The sequence below is a fragment of the Vombatus ursinus genome, unplaced genomic scaffold (assembly GCF_900497805.2).
Source record: "Vombatus ursinus unplaced genomic scaffold, bare-nosed wombat genome assembly UNPS02014798.1, whole genome shotgun sequence".
In the NCBI taxonomy this organism is placed as follows: Eukaryota; Metazoa; Chordata; class Mammalia; order Diprotodontia; family Vombatidae; genus Vombatus; species Vombatus ursinus.
In genome coordinates, this window is record NW_020954576.1 from 21,162,847 (window position 1) to 21,184,071 (window position 21,225).

The following is a 21,225-nucleotide window of genomic DNA, read 5'->3' on the forward strand; positions in this document are numbered from 1 at the left end:
AGAGCATGAGATCATAGTCCTTAAAGAGAAGGAAGAGGGCAGTTAACACTATGTGGAACAGCAATGCTTACATAGCAGAGTCTTGTGTCCAGAGTTTTATGGGACTATGGCTGAACCTCTCCCTAGGGAGGAGAGGAAGGAAAATGGTACTCAGGTGGCTAGAACTATTCTTTTTCTTACTGGATTCAGATATGAGTCCCTTTTCTGTTCTTTACCTGTCTTTTAATACTTCTATCCTAGGTTTAAAGGTTTATTGTCAGCCTGATGCTCACTTAGGAAGAGCTACAAATAAGCCAAGTTCAGATATTCACAAGGTTGAGCTCTGGGTGAGGGCTGAGCCATTATCAAGTTATTATTTTTTTTTTTAGAAACTTTCAAGATTAAACTAAGTTCTTCTCAAACTAAGGCTCTGCTTCTGAGTCATAGGTCATACAATATATAAGCCATAAGGCCAAAGAAGAAATTGCACTTTTTAAAGGTTGAGGGTTTTATCTTCCAAGTCCACTTTTCCCTGAATCTAGACCCATTTAAGAAGCAGCAGGTGACCTTAAGATGAGTGCTGATCTCTGCTGCCATTATTATTTTGTGAGAAAAGGTTTCTTGCTTTATGAGAGTAATATATACAGCAATTGTATTTTCTAAACCACAACTCAGGAAACACAGTCTGATGAAGAATCTTCCTTCTGAAACCATATTAAAAATATACTGTCTTTTCTTGATACCAGGAGTGTCCTGGAAAATTTAGGATATGTGATTACCATAGTTATATGAAAATGAAAAGAATTAAAGAAATGAGGACTCCATGAAGTACCAGAATATTATTATAAATCTCAAAATGACATTGATCTTTGATTTCCCCCTATACCTCCCTCCCTTCCTTTCTGAATCCTTTCTTTTCACAATACTTTCCAGAGGTTTTCTAATTTTCTAGGGAGGCTAATCTTGTTGCCTTTGGGAAGTGACATCCAGAGGGATTGTGTAAAGGTTATTTGAAGCACAAGGTTCTCTTTGTGGAAGTCTCTGCCTACCCCTTCCTTGATGTGAGATTGAAAAAAGGACAGGGTTAGAAATACATTCAAGGGGCAGCTGGGTGGCACAGTGGATAGAGCACTGAAGTCAGGAGAACCTGAGTTCAAATCTGTCCTCAAACACATAACACTCATTAGCTGTGTGACACTGGGCAAGTCACTTGACCCCAATTGCCCTCACCAAAAAAAAAAAAAATACATTCAAGATCCTGTATTGTAGTTAAGTTGTTCTATGGGCAGCATTTGCTTGGTAGCCAGTTTCTAATGGCTATCAAGCAAATAGCCTTGTATTCATGTAGTATTAATTGATGCAAGTTTAGCTTCTGAAGAGAAATAGCATTTTTAGAAATGGGTAACATATACACATATATGTACATATATACACAGGGTGTCCCAAAAGTCTTAGTTCAGCATTAAGCTTTAAGGGATTAAAAATACACTAATACTTTTGGGATACTGTATAAATGTGTGTGTGTGTGTGTGTGTGTGTGTGTGTGTGTGTGTGTGTGTGTGGTCACACATTGGTTTATGAATGGGATTTGTCTGGTGATGAACTAGCTGAAATTGGTTAGCTGCTGTGGCTGCTGGGGATGCAGAGACCATGTTGGCATTATCTGCCTTCTTCTTTTGAGATTCCTTCCCTGAATCTTCCCATGTAAACCATACATGTAAATGTATAACAATAAATTATAATTTGTATGTATAGACCTCTTTCCCTTTCCAAAACTCAGTGTTCAGTGAAAGAAAACCCAGAGGGCTTCACATCCCCATGGACTTCACAAAACTCTGCTTATGCCTCTCAAGCCTTTTATCCCAGGTAGCCAGAGTAAGACAGGTTCACTGGACTATGACCAGTGCTTTCAACACTTTGGCATGTTGTCTTTTGTATAGTCCTTGGCTTTGTTCCTGTTGATCATGTGCATAAGAAAGGAGAAAAGAAGTAAAGATATCAAGAAATGGGGAACAGCCAAAGAGTATAGAGAGATAGGAGAGACAAAAGTAATCATGAGAAAGGAAATGAAAGTCTTCTTCCTCCCAATGGCTCTCAACATCTCCATTTGCTTATAGACCCTTTACTACTGAGGTTTAGGGGCAACGAGATCCCAAAGCTCTCTAGTGTCTCAGTCCACATCTATTCCCTGTAGGATGATTATCCCATATTATATGGCAAGCTCCCTTGGCATGAATTTCCTTGCATCACCAAGCTAGTGAGGATACCAAGCAGTAATGTATGACTTTGGAGGAAAAGAAGACAGAAGGGGAAAAGGGTAGAGGGGATGGTAAAATTATATAACAACATGATTTATTGCTATTTGTTTTCTATGGCTTTTGCTCCAAACTAAAGCTATTTGCTCTAAAACAGAGAAGTGAAAGGCATGACTTCAGTATTTGTGGATGGAGTCAGCAACCTTTTTAATAATAATAACAACTTTAATATAAAATTATTTTTTAACAACTTTAAGGTAAGAACTTTAACTTCAATAATAATAATAATTAAGAAAAATTGCTAATAGCATTTTATACACTTGAATGGGTATTCTATTGAATTCTATTGAATTGATATTATAATCATCCCCATTTTCCAGATAAGCAAATTAAGGTCAAGGGAGGTTGTGATCTGCATTTGCTATACAGTGACAGAACTGGGATTTGAACTCAAATCTTCTGTCATTAATTCAAAGCTAAATACCATGTTTTACTCTTAAGTGTTACCAGTAAGATTGGCAGATCTAAGGAACAGACAATTTTGAAAGAAAGGAGAAAGAAAGAGAGAGACAGAGAGACAGAGACAAAGAGAGACAGAGAGACAGAACTAGAGAGGCAGAGAGAGAGACAGAGACAGAGACAGAGAGCATAAGTAGGATAAGGGAAGGGAAAAAATTAATTAAAAGGGAAAAAAGGTGCATATTGAGGAGAGAGGTGATAAAAAGTGTTTAAAAGAAATTATCTTAGGTGCCATCTAGTGATACCGATGCCACTGGTTATATACCCTTGGTCTGAGACATATGTTGTTTGATTATCACTCTTAAAAGGATATTGAAAAATAATCTCCTCTTTCCTCTATTAATGAGATCAGGCCTAGGACCTACCGTATATTATGAGGACTGATCTATCTATCTATCTATCTATCTATCTATCTATCTATCTATCTATCTAATCTATGCATAAATTTATATGTATATCGTTGTAGTGGATAGGATGTTGAACTTGGAGTCAAGGAGACCTGGGTTCAAATCCTGCCCATGACACTTATTTTCTGTGTGATCATGGATAAGTAATTTCATTTCTTTGATATTCAGTTTTCCTACTTTAATATTCATATTAATTATATATATATATATATATATATATATTTTTTTTTTGCTTAGGCAGTTGGGGTTAAGTGACTTGCCCAGGGTCACACAGTAAGTGTCAAGTGTTTGGTCTGAGGCTGGATTTGAACTCAGGTCCTCCTGACTTCAGGGCCAGTGCTCTATCCACTGCGCCACCTAGCTGCCCCCATATTAATTATATTACGGTGTTGTTTTGAGGCCCAAATGAGATAATGCAAGTAAAATGTATTACAAACATCAAAGTGCTCTATAAATGGTAGTTATTGTTATTATTATTTTTTAGAGCTAGAACTAGATGTATACCTCTCTATACAGCTAGTCCCCATCTTTCACCACTTTAAATTTCATATTCTGTTTCTTCAACGATGCCTAGTAAAGAGCTCTCTCTCCTTTACCCTTTACCTGTTATAGCCTTTACTTATTTATTCAGCAAATCCACAAATGTCTGAACAGGCAAGTTAAGTCAACAAGTTAACAAGAATTTATTAAGCTATGTGTCAGGCTCTGGAAATACAAATACACGTAAAATGAAGGCAGTCTGTGCCCTCAAGAAGTTTACATTCTAGTGTGTGAAGACAGTAAAGAAAGGGAAGTTGAAAGGGGAGGACAGGAAGAGGGTGAGGTGTAGGTACTCTGCAGGGACAAAGTAGAGAAAGAAGTCTGAAGAGTCACAAGGAGTGACATGACTGGCCTGGGCACCTTCATTTAAATGGAGGTTCAAGGAGGAATTGACCAATCAGAGCAAGAAGCCACATGGGTGGGATGATCTTCTAGAGGGAAAAGACTGTTGGTGGAGAAAGAAGTCCTGAGAATCAGGATTGGAGCCCAGAGAATAGTAAAGGAGTTAACATGGCTGGCCTGGATACTTTCCTTAAAATGGAAGGTCAATCAGACGAAGGGGATGTAGGGGTGGAGTGATCTTCCAGGGTGAGAAGGCTGCTGGGTCATGGTGGCTAAAGAAATCCAGAGAGTCAGGATCAAAGTACAGAAAAGAATGAGGAGACAAAAGATGTTTCACATGTACATAAGCATTGCATGTATACAATAATAATAATAATAATAATAACAATAATAATAATAATAACATTCATGACACTTTAAGATTCCCAAAGCAGTTTCTTCAGAATAACCCTGGGAAGTAGGTGGTGAAAATACTACTACCCCTATTTTACAGAAAAAAACCCAAAACACTGAACACTGGAAAGGGAGAATAACCCGACTGCCAGGAAGTGTCAGAGCCAGGAATCAACCTCAGATCTCCTGATCTGATGCAGTATTTCCTCTTCTGTGTTGCATTATATAATCAGTATTCAGTACAAGAACAGTCGATATTTTGTGTTATGGAGAACCACTCCCAGGGACACATTTTGTCTAAGAGTGGGGATTGCGTATGACTTTGAGTTCCCAGAAGAATTCTCATGTGCCTGGATAAAGTAGAAGGGCATGGAGGCCAGTGTGAGTGTGGGTGTTAGTGAGTGTGTTAGTGTGTATTTTAACCTTGAACCCAGGTCTTCCTGGCTGTGAGACCAGTTCTCTATTTCTTATCCAGACTTCTTTGTCCAGCCTGCATTGTTTGTACATTATTAAGTCATGTACATTATACTTTGGGGCTCAACATGGTGTAGTGGATAGACTTCTGGACTTGGAATTGAGAGACCTGGGTTCAAATTCTGCTTCCAATGTTTACTAGCTGTGTGACTGTGGGTAAGTTATCTATTTTCCCTGAATTTGTTTTCTTATATGTAATATGAGGACAATGGCTGGTGTACTCGCTTTGCAGTGCAGTTTTTAGGCTAAAATGAAATAGGTCATGTAAAAAGGGCTTTGTAATCAATTCTTACAGTACAACACAGAATGTTAGCTGTTACCTATACTTTACATGCACTCCATCATTCACTTACTCTCTTTGCCAGGGTATGCTGTCCCATGCCAGCAGGCACCTACATGTTATGTGGGTGATAGCCTCCCTCATTACCCTAGGGGCATTTCTAGTCCGTAGTTTAATAGTGCAGTCCTTTCTGCAAATTGTCAACTCTGCTTTGTCCCTCTATTATCTGTGTGGGAGAAGCACCTTTGGGTTTTAAATGACAGGCATGGAGGCAGAAATTAAGAAACGGAAAACCTTTATTATCTTTTAGTGATAATAGCCTTGAGGCTGAGTGTCATAGGATGGCAGCTTGACTTGAATGGATAGACAGGTAAATATGTAAGAGGTTGATCAGGGCTTCCTGATCAATTTGATGAGTTCCTCTCCCCCCTCCCCAATAAACTTGATGAGATTTTATAGGATATGGACCTTTGTCTGAAGGGCATCTCTCATGAAAGTAGACCTACACCCTCTCCCCTTGCTGAGGGGACACTGAGAGCTCCTCTAATTGGTTCTTGGTGAGTTCAGTTGTCTCCAAGGTGTTAGGAGCCAAGAGTGGAGGGGGATGCAATCTTGTCCAAGGAGCCCTCCCTTCCCCTTAGGCTATAACAGCAAGCTGTTACTTGAAATGCCATGATTCTTCTTAATGTACTTTCTTTCCATTGGACTTCCTGACCACAGTGCAGCAGGATATGGAGAGAGGGGATTTCCCTAGAAGCAGAAAAATGGCAACTTATAGGAGAAACACCTGGCAAAAAGTATGAGTTCATCCAAGTCATCTGAAGTATGGAACTGCAAGTTCTTCTTCATTTTCTGCCTTTTTCTTTTCTTTTTTGAGAACAGGTCAGATATTAGAGTTCCTGAGAATGAAATTTCCATGCCTGAGGTATAGCAGGTAACTTTGATGGAGTTCCTGCAGAGCCATACGGCCTGGGCAGAGAGACCCTGAAAATAGTAGACTTTCCCAGCTTTGGGGATTATCTCATGGTTAACCCCAAATTTGAGAGTTTCCAAGTTAAAAAATTCATAAGTGGTCAAGAGTTCCCAAGCTTCATTATTTGGCAACTGTCCTCCTCAGGATAGAATATTTCCCCGATATTATGCTTCTTGGTGAAGGAGGAGGAGAATCATCCTGCAGTTGAAGGACCAAAGTCATGTTATGAGAGCAGAGGGCAAGAGATCTGGGCTTTGCTAACCCTGTGATTACCACGAGTTGCTCAGATAGCCAGCATCCACTGTAAAGGGGAATTAGTTGTTTAGAAGATCCTCAAAGTTGGTTCACCTTCTGGGGACATCAGATGAGTTTAATGGGTTATTTAAGGCCTACTCCAGTGCCTTATTAAGGTGGAGGAATGATCCTTGGTTCTTGAAGGCTATGCCAGCAGAGCAGCACTTCTAGCAGATTCTATTATATTGGAAAAGTCTCAGCTATGGCTCCACAAACAGACCAAATCTGGTGCAGAGGATAAAGAAAGAGAAATTCTATAAACTCTGTAAGACCTTCTAAATCAAATCAATGTATACTTGGGTATTCATTCACCTTCAGTGAAAAGATAGGGGGGAAAAGTGAGGCTGGTGAGAAATATATAGGGAAATATGATTCAGGAAGAATTAATGAGAGAGGCCAAGAACTTGTAGACTACATAGAAATTTTACACCTTTACATTTTGAACATTTCCTTTGGGAGAAAATGAGTAGGTGTCAGACATGGTAGGCCCCAATAATATCATAAAAAATGAAATTGATTGTAGTTTAACAGACAGGAAAAGACTCATAATGAGGGATAAACAAGGATGTGACATGTGCCATATTGATCAAACCACCTTGACTACCACTTTCCTTCAGATCCTTGTACACCCTCCCTGCTCCCAAATGCCACTAGCCTTGACTTCAGCTTGTCTTCTGTAGCCATTATTGAGATGAGGAACTTTTTATGGAGAAGGTTCCCATCAGTTCTAGTCAATCACCAATGGCCACCAACAGCCCTGGGAACAGCAGCACTCTGCCTTTCCACAGCTCTCCCCACCCCTCTGCTTTCAGTTTCCGGGGAAGTAATACTTGTGGAGATGAAACCTAACAAATGCCTCTGAAGGTACTGTAGCCCCTGCCTCCTCAGCAGCCACCAAAGTCTTTGATGCTGTCAGAAGGTTGAACATCTGAAACCATTAAGATTTTCTTAATGGAAATGCCATTAAGGAAGGTGAATTACCATCTGAGTTGCAGCTGAAAACTCCTGTATGTGTTTGTTTCCTCCCTCTATTTAGAATGGGAGTTTCTTGACGTCAGAGACTGTCTTGCTTTTCTACTTTTATTCCCAGGGCTTTGAACATAGTAAGCATTCAATAAATGCTTTTCCTCTCTCCCTTTTTCCTTCTCTTCCTCCTTTCTTCCTTTTTCCTTTCTTCATCCCTTCCTTCTTCCCTTCCTCTCTTTCTTTCTTTTGAGAGTCACCTCTGAATCAGTTATCTGTATATAGTCATACCACTGATTTTGTCAGAGCAAAGATCAATATTAATAAAAAGCTGGAAAAATTAGAAAAATATATGACAAATAATTGAAATAACTTATTCCTGAATTATTTAAACAAGTAATTGACAATGAAAATGGGAAATGGAGAACAGAAAATACATCAACACTGATTATGATAATTTTATACAGAAGTTAACTAATGTAAATCAGTTTCAACAATGAGAAGACCAAAAGAGCCCAGAAAGTACCTTATGCAGTAAACACTTAATTTCCCTGTCAAATAATGAGAAGAGGTGCTAAAAGGCAAGACCTGTTTAGAATATAAATTCCTTTGTAAAACCATACATGGAAGGATAGTGGATGATTTTGAACAATATTGATTAATAAAGCAAAATGAAACAGTAGAGAACAAAATCTATTTCAAGAAAGTGTGGCAAATGATCTAATTAAGCAAAGTTATCCCAAGGACATTTAAATATGAACGTGGAAAGAGGACAATAAACAGAAGAAAAATGGAAAAGATCTGCAAAGATTATTTTAATGACCTGTTTTCATCATCAAAATTAGCAGAGCCACCACATTTGGATTCTAACATTACATTTTCAAATGTGCTTATGGGAAGGTAGAAAAGGCCCTAAAGACAACAAAGATAAAAAAAGCAGCTAGATTAAACCAAGTGTAGATAAAGGAGATTCATGGTGGAGGTGATAAAATTATGAAAGTGTGGAGGGACTGATTCACAATGTAGCAGGAGAGAACATAAAAAATGAGACCAAAAAAATTAAACTAAGATGCTTACCTTCCCATCTATATAAGAACTTTATAAGACTCAACTATACACAAATTGAGAGCATTCATGATAACGTATTTGGAGGGAATAAGTGATCTTTCATCAATGATATTAAGGAGTAGACCACATCTTTAACATTGTATATATAACTGATTGAAAGATATAAGATCCAACTGTGCTTGTATGTTGATCATGATAAAAAAAAACATTTGAGAGCAAAATTCCACTTTAAAGGCTCTTTGAACAAGATATCTCTTATCCATACATCAAAATCATTCAATATGTCTGAAAGATATAACTGAAGGAATTATCCTGTTCAACCACTCTTTGATCTGGGGAATGTATGCTCTTTTTTGCATAGCACAGAACAGGGGCAAAAGACCTTAAGGAAATATCTGGTCATGTGACAAGGGCAAAAGCTGACAGGTAGACAGCCTGATTACTCTATAGTATCCTTGAGATGTGGGAGAAAAGTAGGAAAGGCCCCCAGTTTGTTGAGTTGTCTTGTGGTACACTTGTGGGAGGAAGAGGACAAGAGTCACACAGGAGAAGTAGGCGGGGATGGGTAGCAATTATTGGAGGGAACATCCAAATCTTTGTGATCATAAATGCCTTTGGCTATTTGAGTCTTTATGTTTCTGTATGTTATACTTATGTTCATGGGCTCCTGTGTGTATCTCTTATGCATTTTCCATGGCAGATGAAATAAAGGCTAATCTCATGCCCAATTCTTATACATTAAATTTCTGTGAGGGAGGTAGAGGCTCTATTACCCACATTTAGGAAAATCTAAATGTAGATTTATATCTAGCTTTATTTTGGAGATTTCTTCAGAATAAAAGTCCAAAATGGAGGCATGTATTCCAAAATGAAACCTGATCCTTGTAAGTATAGAATTCTTAGGTGACTGTGATCTATGAGTGACAATAAATGAATAAATACATAAACCACAGTCAGGAGTAGTTAGTGGTTTGGAATTCTGATCTTATATTTGCCATTTTAATTTGCTCTGTGAAATTGGGCATCTCATTGAACCTCTTTTTGTTTTTAGTTTCCTCATCAGTGAAATGGAGTTAATTACATTGACCTCCCCAACAGGGGTATTAGAAGAAATAGCTAATTAGTGAGTTCAAATCACTTTGAAAACCCAAGTGCTAAATAATGACATTCCATACCAGTATTGGATTGATTCCTGTGATTATATTTCTAAGACTTGCTCCTTATCTGTTTTAAAATTCACCAAGGATGGGCATATATTTCTTTGGCATCTTGGGAAGATAGTCATATGATCTGTTAAATCTTTAAATCATCTTTTGTTTCTTGAAAGTTTGCCTTTATTTCCCCATCTTTCACAGGCACTCCCATTCTTGGTTTTATTCTCTCAGAAAACTACATTATTTTCTATGCTTCTGATAAATAGAATGGACTTAAGGATAATGATCTTTTTTTTTGCCATTGATAGCTTCTACAATCCAAGTTTCTTTCTTTTTCACTCATAAAAAAGATTTTCTTGCCCCTTATTTACCTGTGTTCAACCAGTGAATCTGTCTTTCTAGTCATGAGATCTGGAATTGAGAACAGTATTTTAGATTTATTGTCCCATGAGCTTTTTCACATGACCAGTGTGGTACATAGCAAACACTATATAAGCCTTAGTTATTTATAATAATAATAATGATTAATAATATTACTGGAGGGGTGGCTATCAGGTGACAGATTTTTCCCACCATCAGTTACTAAGACATGTACTAAGGCGATACTGATACTGATACTGATACCAGGTTAGTGAGTATCCACATTGATAAGTGACAGGTCTTTGAAGGATGAAACTTTCAATTCTGCAATTCAACCCAATTCAAAAATAATTTAAGTACCTATAATTTTCAAGGCACTATATTATTCAAGTCACAAAGATAAATATAAGTACTACATAGGTCCTGCTCTCAAGGAGTTTATGATCAGATGGGGACAAGACAAAGATACAAATAACTTTGTTGTTTAGTAGGCTTACTCCTTCTTACTCTTTTCTAGATCAAAGGTCTAGAAAAAAATAGTTAAGACTAGATCCAGTATTGGTCCCCTGAATCTTCCCCACTACCTTGGATAGCTGGTTGTTTGGTCTTTAGGGTTTGCTATTTAAATTATCTCATTTTACTTTCAATCCACCAGATATTAATCTCTAACACAAACTAAATTAATTCTGTGATTTTTCATAAAATGTTAAAAATAAAAGCTTGATCAAAGTCAAGACATGGGTCTTTAATGGGTCCCCTTCATCTATTAATTACACGACTGTTACAAAAATAATCCAGGGTAGTTCAGCAAGGCTTGTTCTTTTAAATAACAAACTCACTTCCCTGGCTTCCTTAAAGTCCCAACTAAAATCCCACCTTCTACAAGAAGCCTTTCCCAACCCCTCTTAATTCTCTTATCTTCTTTCTGCCAATTATTTTCTATTTATTCTGCATATAGTTTGTTTGCAAATGTTTGTTTATTTGTTTTCCCCATTTGATTGTGAGCTCCTTGAGGGCAGAGACTATCTTTTGCCTTACTTTATATCTCCAGTGCTTAGCACAGCACCTGGCACATAGTAGGTCTTAATAAAAACTTATTGACTGTGAGACCAGGCTGCTTCTTGCTCCTGCTTTTATTATTATTTGAATCTCTAGAAAGTTTCTTCTCCTTGTGTTAATATTTGTTCCCTAATTTTGCCAGGGAGTTGATGTCAGATTTGGGTCTTAGGAAAAATAATTTTTAGGCTCATAAGTTGTATGTTCCATCCATCCCTTAGCCCAACTCTGCCCTTCCTTTTGGAAGATCACTGGTTGGTTTTTTTTTTTTTTTTTTAACACTTTCTCCAGGTTCCCATGATTCAGTCTTAATTGGCAATGGAAAGCTCTCTAGCTCCTGAATAGTGATCAGGATTACAATCCACCCTGCTGAGAAAAGCAGCAAGTACTTCTAAATTCAGGGTCTATGTGGATACTATCCATATAGAGATGACCTTGTGTTATCTTTATGGACTTGGTTTCCTTATTGGCAATCTGGGGATGGGAATGACAAACTAATAAAGGGATCGTAGAGCATATGGATGAATGTCAAGGGCAATAGAAACATTTAATTTCATTTATTTAATAGTAGTGGGATGACCACGTGGATGTTGCTATAGAAACCCTAACTCTTGAATTCCCTGACACTTGTGTATGTTGTTTTCAGATGAGGCTTTAAATTTAATTTCTGAGATTTAAAAAGAAAGGGAGAAAAAAAGAACAAAAAGTAGTGCCTGATGCCTCTGTCTCCTTGATCACAATTTTCTCTTGTACATAAATCTGTGATCCTTTCACCATACCATTCTTCCCCTCCTTCATCCCCTCAGGGCCCCCAGTCCTCCAAATGTCCTTTGGGATAATCTTATAGCAGATCCCTTTTCCTTTTTTAAAGGCCACATGCACCAGTATATCCTCACACATATTTATTTCTGTTCAATTTCCAGCCCAAGCGTTAGAACGGTCAAATGCCCACAGATCAGAGAGCTTGACCCCGAGAGAAAGAGATTAGAACTGACAGGATTTCCATAGCTGATGGAGATTTGTGATGGCAGGTCAGGTGTAGCAGGTGAGATCAAGGCAGAGTTGGGTAAGCTTCATTTATGGAGCCACAGAGGAAGGGTTAGCAGCTCAGGAGGGAAAAAGCAGGCCTTTCAGTGGGGAAAAAGGACAAATGAGTTTCTAAAGCTTTACTCTGGTATTGTAAAGATCTATTGCCAGAGGCCCTTTTCAAGGACACTGTACAATTTTTTTTTTCTCCTTTTCTTGTTTATGTCAAGCTTTGGTCAAGTGGGAATTTCTGTGTGCGTGTGTGTGTGTGTGTGTGTGTGTATGAAGATACAGTTTAGATCTGGAAAAATTCAACATTATGTTTGTTGTGTTTTTGGTAAAGGGCAGAAGGTGCTGTGGAAACTTTACACTAATGGCAATGCAGTATTGGATTACAAACTAAGTTTAGTCCCACTGTTCTAGCTAACCTGTGTAAGCTGTGTCCTGCAGAGCTGCAATTTACCATGGCTATCATACATTTTCCTGACTGGCGTGTCCGGCACACAAATCCTTGGGTCAAGGATGTCTTAGCCCCCCAGCAGATGTGGCACTGAGTACCTGTTCTTTTGACGTTGTTACAAAAAATGAGAATAACTCAATCCATCCACACCCCCACCAAATTATTTGGTAAAAAGTCGTTCCCTTTCCACACCTTTTCCATCCTCTGACTAGTCATCTTTGGACCAACCTGAAGAATTCTGTATAAAAAGAGTTTGTGGGGAGAAAGTAATTAATGGCTGAAATAACAGTTGGGGATCAGGAAGCTCTCCTCAGCCTGAAGTATAGCAATCCTACTCTGGTGCTACAATAGGGGCTTAGTGTACAAGATTAAACAGTTATCAGTTTGCTAATAACTCCCTGGCAGGCCACCAGATGATCATATGGCCTGGAGAATACCAGTAGATCATATGCAAATATTGCCTGCATATTCATCAAGACACCACATGGACAGTGTAAGCTGCTTTAATTATCTTTCAAGGAGAAGCAGCCGCCTCTGGCACATACACACGCCTGCCTCCGTTGGCGTGCTGTTGCTTGAACTAATATGGAAATTACTTGAAAGGAAAAAATATTAAGGAGAAGTGGTATCTGTCCTTGCATTCGGCATTCTCTTTAGCAACTAGCAGTTGAATTTTGATTTTCATTTTGCATGTTAAAAAACAATTCCCATCCCCAAATCCAAAATACCCAATGACACTAACAACTCTCGGATGGAGATTCAGAGCTATTTAACCCTTTAGTTTGCACTGGGAAACAAAGTCCTTTTCCAAAAAAAAAAAGTCCAAAGGATGTTATAATAATAATAATAATGTAATAACTAGCATTAAAGCTTGCAAAGGACTTTTATATGTATCATCTCATTGGAGTATCACAAAAACCCTGTGGGGTAGGTATCATAAGCACTGTAAATTCCATTTTACAGATGAGGAAATAGAGGTGAAGTGCCCTGCCCCTATTTACATAACTAATAAGTGAAATGAGTAGTATGCATGGAATGTTTCAGCAATGGGTGGGGGTGGGGTTAGGGTAATGCAGATGATGAATTATTCTTAGATCATAGATAGGCAGTCTGTGGTGCTGGCAAGAGCACTGGATTTGATGTTAGAAGACTTTGGTTTTGTGACTTAGGAGCTGTGAGACCTCCGGCAAATCACAACTTCTTGGGGTTTGAGTTCCTTATCTGTAAAATAAGGGGGCTGGACTAGATGATCTCTTATATTTTTCCAGCTCTAAATCCTAAGATCCTAAATCCTTAATTGTAGACAGGGATATTATAATAATAGTTCACAAAAAATAATAGTTTGCATTCATATAGACAGCTAGGCAATACAGTGGATAGATCTTTGGATCTGGAATTAGGAAGATCCGAGTTCACATTCTACTTCAGTCACTTGCTAGCTGTGTGATCCTGGACAAGTGATTTAACTGCTATCTTCCTCAGTTTCCTCAACTGTAAAATGGGAATCATAATGGAGCCTACCTCAGAAGGTTGTTGTGAGAATAAAATGAGATGATATTTGTAAAGCTTCACAAAGTGCTTTGAATATGTTAGTTTATTTGATACAAGAGCCCTGTAGGAAGGTGCTATTATTACCCCCATTTTATGGATGAGGAAACTGAGACTCATAAGAGTTAAGTGACCAGCCTAGAGTCACACAGCTAGTGTCTTACATAAGACATCCTTGACAAGTTAATATTCAATTCTGTTCAATTCAACAAGCATTTTAAAAGTGTCTGTTCTATGAAAGGTGCTATACTAGGTTTGAAGATATAAAAAAATACTCCCTGACTCCCCAAATAATAATATCTAGCGTTTATATAGTGCCTACTATGTACCAGGCACTATAAGTACTTTACAAAAATTATCTCACTTGCTCCTCACAACAACTCTGGGAGGTATTATTATTATTATTTTTTATTATCCCCATTTTTATCCCCATTTTACAGTTGAGGAAATTGAGGCTGAGAGAGGTTAAGAGATTTACTCAAGATCACACAGCTAGTAACTGTCTGAGGTGAAATTTGAACTCAGGTCTTTCTGACTTCTGGCCTAGTTCTGGATCCATTGCTGCCCAAAGAACTTAAGATTCTACATGAAGGAATGAAGTACCTAGAAACAGTAAGTATCATTATCCTGAAGAAGGAGGAACATAGGCTCATGGAGTTAGAGCTGAAAGGGACCCAAGAGGCCAGTTGGTCCAAGCTCCTCCTTTTTACAAATGAGAGAGGTTAAGAGACTTGCCCAAGGTCACACTGCTAGTTAGATGTGCGATGTAGTATTGGAAGCCAGTTCTGCCTGATTCGAATTGTTTATTTGAGAAGTAACACCAGGGATGGGGAACCTGCGGCCCCGAGAGTGCGTTGAACTTGAGGACCTAGAGGGCTACATGTAGCCTCGAGGTCGCAGGTTCCCCATTCCTGAGTAACACTTTTAGCATCCCAGCATAGGAAGAAACAATATTTTTGTACAACATTCAACACATTACAGTGGATCACTATTGCAGTCACGTCGGTTTAATAAAAAAGAAAACAAATAATGAGTTAGGAAAGATTTTTATCTGGCTCAGAAAACATTCCCCACTCCATCCTTCAACTATCATAATTATAAAAGCAAAAGATGGGGTAAAAAACCAAACATCCAAAATCCCAAACTAGTTTGTTTAAGGGCTTCCGTTACAGACTTTGGGCAACAGAGAGCGCTCACGTCCCACCAAATACTCCAGCGGCAGCTACTTGAGGATGCGAATCAGACGCGGTTCGGTTTGACAAATCTGCAAGGTGGTTCCCCTCCCCCGCCCCCCTTTATCAACTCGTCCATTTCGTCTTGTGAGTACAGATGCGCTGTATTTAGGTTGATAAGCAACGCGTCACTAATGGCAATGATCTTTCTTGCAGCTCCTTTGGCGGAATGCAAATGTAGCTGAAGGTGTGTGTCATGTGTGTTGTGTAGTTTCACTTAGAGGATAGATACCTTGGGCGTGTACCTGCCTCCATAAGGCCCTCTTTTGATTTGATCTCTTTCTCATTAGAAGAAGAAACGTACTGGAAACTTCCACTCAACCGTGGAAATCTTCATTTTGACTCCATTAGACTGTGAGCTACTTGAAGGCAGGGACTTTTTTTTTTGGCTTTTCTTTGTATCCCCATTGCTTAGCACAGTGCCGGGCACCTAGTAGGCGCTTAATAGATGTTTGCTGACTTGACTTCTTATCTTGCTTAGGTGGCTGTGAAAGATTCCCACTCAGAGACTTCGGGGATTGAGGGCTGCAAGGCTTTTACCCTCCACCTGGAGCATGACACCTGCCTTCCCCCTCCCACCCTTACCCCACCTCAGGGCCTTATCCCGAACCCGGAGGGGAAGCAAGCTGTTAGGCACGAGCTCTGGCTGACCCTTTTGCTCCCCCGGCCCATCCCTCAGTCCTAATCTCCAGGCGCACGGATGCCATTACACAACACGTGATCCGGGAACACAGCAGACCCAGCGAGAGGCGTCTAGCGGTGTGTTAATTAAAGGTCACAACAAAACAGACCTGCCAGCTCACCAGAAGAAATGTCGCTCTCAGGAAATTAAAAATGACACCCCAGAGCAGCCACGTGTGGAGGCCCGGCATATGCCAGCATCCTGCCCTCAGGGGCACCTGCGCCGGGGGAGAGCCGAGAGGGAGGGGAGGGCAGAGAATTGGAACCCTTGACACGCCACGTGTATGGGGAGGGGGACTGTTTGTAGGTGTCTTGGGGCCAAGGCTTCCAGAGTTTCCATTAAGGGGGTTTCTCCAGCGGGCCCCAAGTGTCACCTGCCCATACCTTGGCTAATTTAGCTCGGGGTGAGGGGCGAGGGAGGCGGGGAGGTGCGTTCCCTGTGCCGGTCCTTGGGGATGGGGTGCAGAGCTGGAGGCAAAGGAGATGAACAGTAGGAACCACCATCCGAGGCTTAAACCGAACAATTTTTAGGGAAATCCACCCTTTTCACTAGGTTTGTGGCGAGAGAACAAAGGGCGGGCGGGGAGGGCCGGGCAGGTCCGTGGCCCAGTATTTTTTGCAAGCCCTGGTTTTAAAGGTAAAAATCGAAAGCCGGTTAAGGGGAAAGGGCAGGAGAGAAGAGGTGGGGAAGAGGCAGCAGTGCCTGCGGCCGCGGGGGTCGAGCCTCCCCGCCGTCGGCTGCAGCTTGACGCTGGAGACGTGGTTTCCTTAACACTTTCGAATCACTCCCCAGTAACTTCCCGAAAAGGGACGCGTTAGACTTCCCTTCCTCCCCCCTTCTCTCCTCTGACTCCTTCTTAAAGGAACAAACAAACAAACCAACCAGCCCCAGCAGATCTCAATGTCACTCTGGAGTGCTGCAAAATAAAATGGATCCGCGCCGCTGCTGCTGCTACAACAGCAGCTGCAGCAGCGGCAGCACATGCCTTTCCCGGGACTGCAGTGAAGTGTTCTCTGAGGCTCTCTAGGCTTTGCGTACACATGCTCCGCAGCTCCTCCGCTGACCGGGGAACGTTCCTATAGCCAGAACCTCCTCGCTAAACTGTCAGGCACAAATGGGGAGAAGGATATTGGCTCCAGGAGTCTCCGAAGCTCCTCCCCAACGCTGGATCCTTATATTTTTGGAGGATTTCTTTTAACTCAGTTGCAAACCTTGCTGAAGGAAACAAGTTACCACAACACCACTCAGCAGAGGGAGGGAGAAGTCCCTGCTTCGAGGCGAGGCAGAACCTCTCTGCTTTTTACCTTTTCTGCAGCTACCCAGTGTGCGCGTACGTGTGTGTTGTGCATATGTGCATTGATTTTTTTTTTTTAAATTTCAATTGCGGAGGAAAACTGTATTTGCGGAGCCAGGAGAAATGCTAATTATCTGGATGTTACCGGTTCTGGGAAAATAAGGAGTATAAGTGAAGGAAACCGAAGACAACGAGGGGAAAAATGATTTGAAGAGAAAGGGGGAAAGAATATAAAGCACCCATCCCAGCTTTGGCTGAAAATTGGTGGTATCACTTCTGAGGCCAATTACCGTTCATTTCATTTGGTTATTTTTTTCAATGAAGAAACCTCGAATTTAGGGCAGAGCATGCATACATCTCCATACAATCGGTGAACCTTTTTCTGGGTTTGAAGATTTTCTCTTTTGATGTAACATTGGTGGAACATTTTAGACAGTCTTTTTTTTTTTTTTTTTTTGTCAAAGTCACCATGAATTCTGTGGCTGGGAATAAAGAGAGGATCGCAGTCACAACCAGGAGCAGAAAATACGGGGTAAGTTGTCCGCAATAACGTGCAGAGACGCTTTAGAACCATCTGCGCCGAGGGTTTTAAAATATCCCCCTGTTCTGTCGCTGACTCTCTGTAACCTGACATGTAACAAATGATACAAACAGGTTAACCTTATTAAGCTGCATGTTAACATCCTAAGCGTCCCTGCTTTCCCTTTTTCTGATACGGCAGCAGAAGGATCTCTGTGTGCAGTTCAGCTAAGGGAGTCCAGTATAAATGAGTGGGCAAGAGCAAGCCTAACTGCATGTCTGGAAGGGTATGAGAAGCCCTCTCCTTCCTGCATGATTTTAAAAGCGTCCCTCCTCCCTATAACTTTTGCAGCATTGCTGCATATTTCAGCAGAGTTGAACTAAATTTCGGTGTTTTGGGATTTCTCTGATGTTCCTCTAATCATTTCCCTCCCGCGGTATTAGCCTTTGACTTAAACTTAGGACTAACTGGGAACCTTGACGCTTTAGCTTGAATGAATCAAATCGAGTAGGGTTAAGTCCTAAGTTCCCTTATTTGGGGTTTCTTCAAGACAGGGGCTCCTGGGATCTCACGCGTGGGTGCTTGTCCCTGGGTGGGGGAGGTGCACAGAGGGGACCCGGCTAAGCGAGATACTCTGGACTGCTGTAAAATGGGCGGCGGCGCGGAAATTTCTTCATTACCTAAGTCATTTTATGCCCCTGTTCGTGGCTTTCCACGCCCCATCCAAGGTGTTTACAGACGCCCGGTGTAACCTGGTACTTGGGTGCAGGTCTCTCAGGTAGGCTGCACACTGGCTGTCTGCATTTACTTAAGGACAATTAAAGAGATTTGATGGAGGGAGCATTTGGCCGCGAGCAGCAGCGGTGCCTGAACTTGAAACGATCCTGAGAAGCATACATCCACGTACACGCGTGCACACACACACACACACACACATATACACACACACACACACATACACACACACAGCCACAGCCACGCACGCCGGAGCGAACTGTCCATGCATCCGCTTAAACCCCGCGTCTCTACCCCTCTCCAGGTGAACGAAGTCTGCTCCCCTACCAAGACCGCCGCCCCCTTCTCCCCCGAAAGCTGGTACAGGAAAGCCTATGAAGAGTCCCGGGCAGGGAGCCGGCCTAACCCCGAGGGTGCCGGCTCAGCGCTCGGCTCGTCGGGTACCCCGTCCCCTGGCTCAGGCACCTCGTCCCCGAGTTCGTTTACGGGCTCCCCGGGACCTGCCTCCCCTGGCATCGGCACCAGCTCGCCTGGTTCTCTGGGCGGCTCGCCAGGCTTTGGCACAGGTTCCCCAGGCTCGGGCAGCGGGGGCGGCTCCTCTCCAGGCTCGGACCGCGGCGTCTGGTGCGAGAACTGCAATGCCCGCCTGGTGGAGCTGAAGAGACAGATTCTAAAGCTGCTTCTCCCGGGCCCCTTTTCCAGCAAGGTAAGGCCGGCCCCTGTCAGGGAGAGCTGGGGTTGGGGGGAGGGGAAGAGGGAGCCAGCCTGTGGAGAAATAGGGAGAATATGCAGAGGGGAGGAGCTCAGGGGGCGAGAGGGGCTGGGCACGAACCTGAGTCCCTTGGGCATCCCGAGGCATTTCCTCTGGGTACGGTTCTCAGAGGGCAGCCCCTGAATGCTTGTCCTCCAGTCGCCGGGCAGTTTCTAACCTATTTTATAAGCGCTGGTAGCGAGCAACTCCACAGCCGTTCTGCTACGTTTTCACCTAAGCGCTGGCTTGGTTTGCCCAGGAGAGCTGAACTTAACTATCCCAGAGGGATATTCCTAGTCTGGGGTTCTCAGACCCGGGGATGCTCTTGGTGCTGCATTCCCCCCCCCCCCCCCGATTTTGTAAATTCCTCCCTCCCAGACCTTATATCCTTCTATACCTTTCTCTCAGTTCCTCCTTTTTGCCCGTAGTCATGCATTGCTAGCAGACACAACAACAATATCTATTCTGTCAGGATGTTTGACAGACTTTGGAATATGCTGATGGCACTTCCTCTCATCCTTTCTTTTTCTCATCCCCACGTTGCCGCGAGACCCTAGGCTTTTTTTTTCGTCTTTCAAATTCGGAGTCAGGTTTCTTTCCTCCACCCGTGTTCCTTGAAGATCTAAAACAAACAAACAAACCAACCTGCCAAGGCTGTGAAAGCAAATATCAGTTAAGTATCGGTGTTTCTCTTTGCCAGTTAATATCCTTCTCCCAGAATCTTACATCCTGAAGTTAGTTGTTTATTTGTTTTTAATAGCGTTGTATTGTGCAGAAAGATTAAGGGGAACAGCCCAGAAGAGGCGTCCTAGGGCTCCAGAACTGATTGAGTGTTAATACACATTGGGTTCTGCCATAGCAACCTCACAGTGGTGGTGTGTAGTGAATGGCCAACAGGGCTCTGAGAATGTAACACAATGCAATCGTGTTTGCCCTGTTGGGTCCAAGTACTATCAAATGATAATATTTACTCTCCCCCTTCAAAGAGTTTTCTTGGGTGTTTGGGGCAGAGAGGTGTCAAGAAAAAGAAGAAATTGCTCTCGAGGATTTTCTGATGCTGTTTATTCAGAGGCGTTTCCCAGTTTTTATTTCTGTGACTTTTGGAATGGAGTATTTGTGATCCTGTAAAGGAGAGTGAGGGAGTAACTATCTGAATGCTTAGCTTGTTTGTATACAAACACCAACAAAGGTGGTAAAATTCTGAATGTTGGAAATCACCATCAGGAGAATTGTTTTCAAGATTTGCAGAATTTAGCTCAGAAATAATAATTAACTCTTGAATTGTTGTCAGAATGTTATATTTTAATGGAGGACAATGGAAGAGGATTTCAAACACCATTCATAGTCACATAATAAAATTAGTCAGCAAACTAAAAATAAATTCTAATGTATTTAAAAGGCTGTTTTGCCCATTAATTTTAGGTTTGCCAGAATAGTGCTATCTGATAAAAGGTTGTGTGGTACCTTGAGACATTAAATGTTATATTTGGAAGCCATAATTAGTTTCAGCAATACCAGATCCCTTTAGGCCATTCCCAAGGATGCCTTTTTTATAGAATGGGTCCTGTATGCTACTCTTTAAGGGTTATAATTAGTGTAATGGTAAATCAGAATGAACATGTACTGTTTTCAGGAAAAAAAAAGGGGGGGGAGGGGAATAAAGCCAACAGAAGAAACTGGGTTCAAATTTCATGTCTCTACTTACTACTCTTGTGATCTTGGAAAAGTCATTTAAACTTCCTCATCTGTAAAGTGAGAGTATTGGACTATGTGTTGGACCAGAGCACCACTAAGGTCTATGATGACCATCTACAATAAGAATATTGTTCCTACAATTAGAAGGAACAAAGGATGGAAATAAAATGCATCTGTTGAGTTTTATGGGTGGATTTTTATTATTATTGAAGAATGGCTGACATT

General features: G+C 41.3%; 1 protein-coding gene across 1 annotated transcript in view; it reads left to right on the top strand.

The window, feature by feature from the left end:
• Window positions 1–17,240: 17,240 nt before the first annotated feature.
• The window catches only part of LOC114049737 (kinesin-like protein KIF26B), a 605,544-nt gene continuing 601,559 nt past the window's right edge, over window positions 17,241–21,225 (top strand). Inside the window, exons 1-2 of the mRNA XM_027871127.1 lie at window positions 17,241–17,831; window positions 18,859–19,260. Coding sequence (XP_027726928.1) covers window positions 17,769–17,831; window positions 18,859–19,260 — 465 coding nt within the window. The 5' untranslated portion in view covers window positions 17,241–17,768. The remainder of the gene's footprint in view (window positions 17,832–18,858; window positions 19,261–21,225) is intronic.